Source organism: Arachis stenosperma, chromosome 8 (assembly GCF_014773155.1).
Source record: "Arachis stenosperma cultivar V10309 chromosome 8, arast.V10309.gnm1.PFL2, whole genome shotgun sequence".
Lineage (NCBI taxonomy): Eukaryota > Viridiplantae > Streptophyta > Magnoliopsida > Fabales > Fabaceae > Arachis > Arachis stenosperma.
Window position 1 is genome coordinate 47,708,791 of NC_080384.1, and position 6,371 is coordinate 47,715,161.

Genomic DNA, 6,371 nt, shown 5'->3' on the forward strand with positions numbered 1-6,371 from the left:
ATATTAAATGAATTAGAGCTCATTTCCATGTAAGAAGAAGCGTGTAGTTACAGCAAATACAGGTCCTTCTTTTAAAATAAATAAATAAATAAAGTGTACCAAACTGGGGGCGTTAGTTCATTTTGCAATTCCGTCATGATTTTTGTTTTCTAGTTTAAGATTTTCTTCGTGTACTAGAAAAGATGCCACTGATTTTTGCATTTGTGAAGAGACTAACCCAACCCATATTTAGTTCAATGACCTTGAACCAGGATCATAGTCATCCCTCCAACAGGACACAAAAGAAGGTGACATTTTGCCAAATCTATTTAACCTTATTTGATAGCTGTCTTGAGACAAATAATATAAAAAACACTCAGAAATATAAATTTATTTATAAATGATACAAATTCATATACAAAAACAAAGAAAATGTCTTTGTTGTACAACAAAATTTGCCCAATTTTTGTTTATTAGAAAACTTACTATAATTGGGGTAAGGATAGTTTGTTTTGTCTCTATCTTTATCTCTGTATTTTCTATTCTAAAACACTAAACGTAGCATTATATATCTCCAAATGGATTTCTTCCCTTCTTCGAAAATGGATTTGGAGTGGTTTGTGTCATGTACTCACCACTTGAAAGCTTCATGGTGCTTAGGGATCCAAAAACACTTTCATCATCACTTGTACTAGCAGCTCTTTCAAATCTACAAGAACCATTTCAAAATTTAGCCTTAGAGCAAGAACCATGCCAAAATCTAAGTTATTAGATGAGTTTCTACACGATGTACAAAAGAAGATAGATAGTAAAAAAATATTTCATTTTTAGAACAACATTAGGTGTATATATGAGGCGTTAGATCTCATGTCGACTGACATCCCTTTGTAGATCCCTCTAAGATTGAGTTTAAACTCCATTCAATGATGAATCGGCTGTAAGTCGGCACGAAAATCACACAATAAATAACACAATTCAAGGTTTCATGCTGCCTATTTTCATCACATTATCCACATTTCCACTTCTCTAGTACCTCTTCAAGTACATGGAAGATGATTAGTACAATGTTTTAAGAATAATAAGAACCCAGCCTGTTACATTGTATCATAGTTGTATTCAACATAATATCTAAAGGAATAAGATTTACCTAGGAGGTTGCATGTTATTAACTTGGCCAAAGTATGCACCTGAAAGGATAGAGTTAGAAATAACTGTAACTAAATTAAACTAAGAAAACATTTCATTAGAAAATGAAAGATGAAAAAGGGCAATACTATTGGGAAATCCAGATGCAGATTGTGGATGAACAAGAGGAGATCCAAAACTTGTGGACTGAGGAACCATTCCCAAAGACCCATAACTTGAAGCATGCATTAGTCCTGCTCCGGGAGATATAGGTAGGGTACATGACATATTGGGAAGCTGCAGACAAACAATGTTTATTGTCTTAATACAAGTATGTGAATTCAAAATTCAGAGAAAAGCGTTATCATGTGCCAACTTGATAACTATTTCTTTACTACTTAGTTTCAAAATAACGGTCAATTTGAACTAAGTGATGCATTGTCTAACTAATAAATATATTGATTTTATGTTCAATGTACCACCACAATGTCCCAATTGACAGTTATTTTGATATGAATGGAATAACTATTTACTATTGCCACACAAGTTTCATGTCTAGTTGAAGAAAAGGTAAAATAAGTAAATCTATCTAAGAAAGCAGACAAATTTTGAAGCAGAAATATACAGAAAGGCTATCAGATTCACTGTAATAAGTCAAAACAGTTCTAATGTTTGCACATACTGATAAGGTGTGGGCTAAAGGTTTGTCCTCAGTTACTGCAAATGGATTTGATGAGGATCTTGCTGCAATAGGGAATGCTGAGGGGGACTGCAAATGAAAAAATCAACAAAATCATAATACACACAGAAACCAAAAGAGAAAAGAATATTGTTGGATTAAGCATTTACCACTAGGCCAGAAATCTATTGGTAGCTTTTGGCATCGTGATAATTGCTCATTCCAACAAAAAGATAAATGAAATGATGATCTGCATAGGATATACCGGTGCATTAGGATAATACTGCAAGCCATATCCCATTCCATGGTGTTGAGGTTGATCATTTTGCCAACCTGAAAGTGGTGTAGGAGGGCCAGATAAGTAGCTTGAAGAGAAAAGGTCCTGCAGAGAATTCATTCATGCCTTAAGGTTCTCTGAGTTCTTAAGGGAAATAAAATTATACAATACAAGGTAGCAGCTCATCTATTACCTCTGGAAGTTCCATTCTTCCAGTAGACCTGTTTTCTACTGTTGAAGGTTTTAAGCCAACATCAGATTTGGTTTCTTGAGTTGGTTTTGAGTTGGTCTGAGGAGAGAGTTCAGTGAAAGCACTGGAGGGATCATGTGAATTTAGAACATCTGATTGCTGCATATAAACAAATTCAGAAACTTGAGTAACTTTGCAAGCAACAAACAATAACAACAACTAAGTCCTATCCTACTAGATGGAATCAGCTAGATATAGGTCAACATTTCCATAATACCCAGACTCCCAGAGATATATCATATTTATATCTTTAGCTGCCTAACTATTTGCTATCTGATCTACTCTCCAAACTAGAGCCTCCGTGCCTTCTCCAAACATTTCTGTAATTGACAGTACCCAAACTCTACTCTCTTTACTTTATGTCCATAAATGTTAACATCAAGGTCTAAAATTAAGGCTATCAAATAGCCAGACATAGTTGACATTTAGTTTCTCACCATATCATTTGGAGCTATAGGTGTGATTGGTGTACTTGATGGTTGTGCTGTAGAGCTACTACCTTCTGATACTGCAGGAGAGAATTGCATGCTTGGTGATGTCTGCCAATCTAAGACTTTGTTGGATTCTTCTCTATGATTTATCTCATCATTTGAAGGCAAAGCATTAGAAGGTTGTTCCATCTCATTGGTTTGGATCGGTATAATAGACCAAGCATCACTACTGGTTGCTGAAGCAGTTGCCTCGGATATTGGAAAAGGTGGCAAGTGCTGCAAATCCCCATGTGTGCTGGAATTTTCTACAGGCACAATTGTTAGATCATTGTTAAAAGTTGAGACCTTAGACATGTCCCCAGTTGTTGCAACCAATGGACCTGACAATTCAGAAAGTAAGAAATCTAAGGAATTTGTATGTGTTGCTTGAGGTGTTGTCATTGTTACAGAAGATGTGAATATATTTGTGTGTGAGATTTTGTTTTCGGCAGGATTAGCAACTGGAAAATCTTCAAATATAGCCCAGTTTTCTTCAATTGGTTGTGATATAGGCTGCATTTCTGGTACAGAAGCAGCGTTAGAGGCCTGCAATTTAGTACCCAAATCATGAAGCTTTCAGGAGGAACAATTTCTTGTTCAGATGGATTTTTCTAAAAAAAAAAATGCCACTTTGATGCATGATATTTGGAAACTAAAATTCATCCAAGATATAGTTCAAATGAGATTTTATAATGTAATGACAACCATACCACTTACTTTAAGAGATGGACCATTCTCTCCTGATACTTCTCCCAAAGGGCGAACGACAGGTGATTGAGATTCATCTACAGTCTTCTGCCTTGCTGGTTGAAGCTGTTTTAGCTTTGTGTCTAAATCTGTAACCTTGCTGTTTCTTGATTCACCGTCTCGGAACCTGTTGTCAACAACCTCAATTTGTATAGGCTTTCTAGCAAAGCTGCCATGCCTTGCCAAATTTTGGGCATATCTTGGGCTTCTTCTTTCATCAACGTAAAATCTAACATTGTTATTGTCATCACTTCTTATATCAGGAGATCTTGCACTAGAACTTCTCTGAACTCTAGCTTCATAAGATGAACTTTTTGGCTCAATACGAAATAAATTAATCTTCTTACTTTGGTATGGTTCCTCCTTTCCTTCCTGTGCAAGTAAAGTAAACAAAATTTTTAACAAAAAGAGAACACAGCACAAGGAACTCATCTTTTCAGTTATGTCTTAGTTTTAACTAATGATAATAAATCTAAGAAGTAAGAACAATGTTAAACAATGAGAAACAAAAATTTTAGTAATTTTCTACCGAAACAACAATGATCTTTAGATGAATAAAGTAGTATTCCCTACTTACTGATCTAAGGATTGATACACATACAATACTGCATTGTTCTGGTAAACAGATTCTGACAAAAAAATCTATCTAGCTAGTATCTTTTTTCTATAATCCAAAAGATAACAAAAGAACCTACCACTAGATAACAAAAGAACTTACTTCTCTAATCCTCGGAAGATCCACATGATGTTCACCGGTAAATTTTCTTTCCACATACACATTCTTGATGAACTCGCGGAGTCTCTGCATGTTGCTGGATGCAAAGATGTGAATTAGAAGAGGTGATGAATATACTAATTAGAATCTACAAAAACATCTCCAATGCTCAAACAAGATTACCTCCGGTAGGAGGATACCTGTGATTGCAACTGAAAATAAAAAAATAAGAAAGAATCTAAAGAAACCCGCGAGAGATGAGATGCAAAGTTACTTGGATTCAGGGTAAGAATGTCGTTGAGGGTCCCAGCATTTAAAATAAATTTCTTTGGCTCTCTGTTCATGGATTGATGTCAGATTTGTTTTTATTACCAAATAAATAGATTTGTTTAGCATGATCAATTTGCTCATACCTCGTTACCACCTGCTTGAATAGCTTCAACTTCTTCTAAAGTAAATTTAGCCATGGATACTGATTTTACTCGGTGTGTAAATTCTCGACTGTTTTATACATAGAAACATATGGTAAGTGAAGAAAAACATGTTATATATCTGCACTAAATTGATTTCTTTTCTTCTTTCCCCCCCCTTTATGTGAGTTCGAAATCAATTAGACTCCAACTAATCTAGCTCGAGTCGAATTGGTTCAGTATAGGAGTATTGTTCTTGCCATGATAGTTTTTTCCCATACACAAGATGCTAACTTAGATTACTCCCTGAGTTCCCTTTTATTTGTCACTATCCCAATTTTGTACTCAAATATGTTGATGGATGTACCAAAAAATGTGATAGTAACAGATAAAACGAAACATGTTAAAGAGACCAACTGTTGAACCACTCAAAATAACTAAGTGTTGGTTTCTCTACTCAACTGATATGAAAATATAAACCTTGGACCATCTCAATATAGGAGTTGTTACGTAACATGATGAAACCACGTTGTTAAAGTAAAAGAGGATTATCCAAAACCCTAAAACTGATAACAATTTGAAATACAAAAGCAGCTAAAAAAACATAAAATAGATTAATCAATAGAAAGCACGGATTTTGTAATGCTTACTGTATTCCACTGCAATTTGTGCAGACAAATGTGCAGAAAGTTGTACACACATATTGTGGTCCCTGAATCATCATTAGAAAAATCATGTAATAAACCATCTCTTTCTTTTTATAAATTCTTTTCTTTTTAATAGGTTAGAATCCTTTCAAGTTTCAACATTGATTAATTCAATAATTTCATAGCGTACCAAGAGGTTGCAATTGATGCATCTTCGATTTTCAGGAAGTTTCAAAAGACCACGAATTATTTTTTCAATCTTTGCTTCATCTTTTTTCGAATTTCCCATTGTCTCTCAAATGATCAATACCTTAACTAACAAACCAAAACAATGGATTAAAAATAATTAATTAAACAAATAAAAAGTTGAAAAGCTATCCAGCTCACAAGATGTTTCTAATCATTTAATTCATGTCAATTGAAACTTTTGAAGCGGTGACGTCACAATGTGACATAAAACAGAGAAAAAACGGAAGGGTTTCTAGAAAATGAACCTGGTGTATGAAGAGGGAAATAGAAGACGAATGCGTGAACAAAGAGAGAAAGCGAAAAGACGTTAAGTTAGGTTAGGGAGGGAAAGAAGGAATATCAGAACAAAGGGAATGAAACTTTACCGGTAATACCGGTTCCCAAACGCGGGATTTTGTATATTTTATTTGGGCTTAAATTAGAAGTTCAACATTTTCATTTCTCAATTGGGGGGTTAACTCTAAAGAAGAGAATGGTCGTTATTCATAGAAATATGAAGTTGGATAGTGGATGAAGTGAAAATGTAGAGAGAAGTGAATTATTTCAGGTTAAAAGGCATATCAACTAAAAAATAAAAAGTGATCAAATTTAATCATTAACACATATTCACATATGTGACATATCTGAACTCAAATTAGATACCAAAATTAGCGAACCTAAATCCACAATTTGGAGTTGCAAAAACTACTATTATAAGTGCATGAAAGTTTATATCAATATCAGAAACAATAATCGAACACGCCCCGATTTAATATAACTATCAAGAAATTAAAAATTTTGTGGCTTCAACGGATACATTGGCCTCTGAATCTCTGATTGTCGT

General features: G+C 34.4%; 1 protein-coding gene across 1 annotated transcript; it reads right to left on the reverse strand.

Annotated features, from left to right (window-relative positions):
* Positions 1-362: 362 nt before the first annotated feature.
* On the reverse strand, positions 363-5,845 carry LOC130946758 (uncharacterized). Its single transcript, XM_057875601.1, has 14 exons — positions 5,794-5,845; positions 5,490-5,614; positions 5,303-5,364; positions 4,656-4,743; positions 4,517-4,578; positions 4,246-4,339; positions 3,498-3,899; positions 2,748-3,326; positions 2,254-2,409; positions 2,049-2,165; positions 1,787-1,873; positions 1,254-1,401; positions 1,127-1,166; positions 363-688 (listed from the first exon to the last, which is right to left on the reverse strand). Exons 2-14 carry the CDS (start codon positions 5,586-5,588, stop codon positions 544-546), a joined length of 2,079 nt encoding a protein of 692 aa, XP_057731584.1. The 5' UTR covers positions 5,589-5,614; positions 5,794-5,845; the 3' UTR covers positions 363-543.
* Between the last annotated feature and the right edge of the window lie 526 nt (positions 5,846-6,371).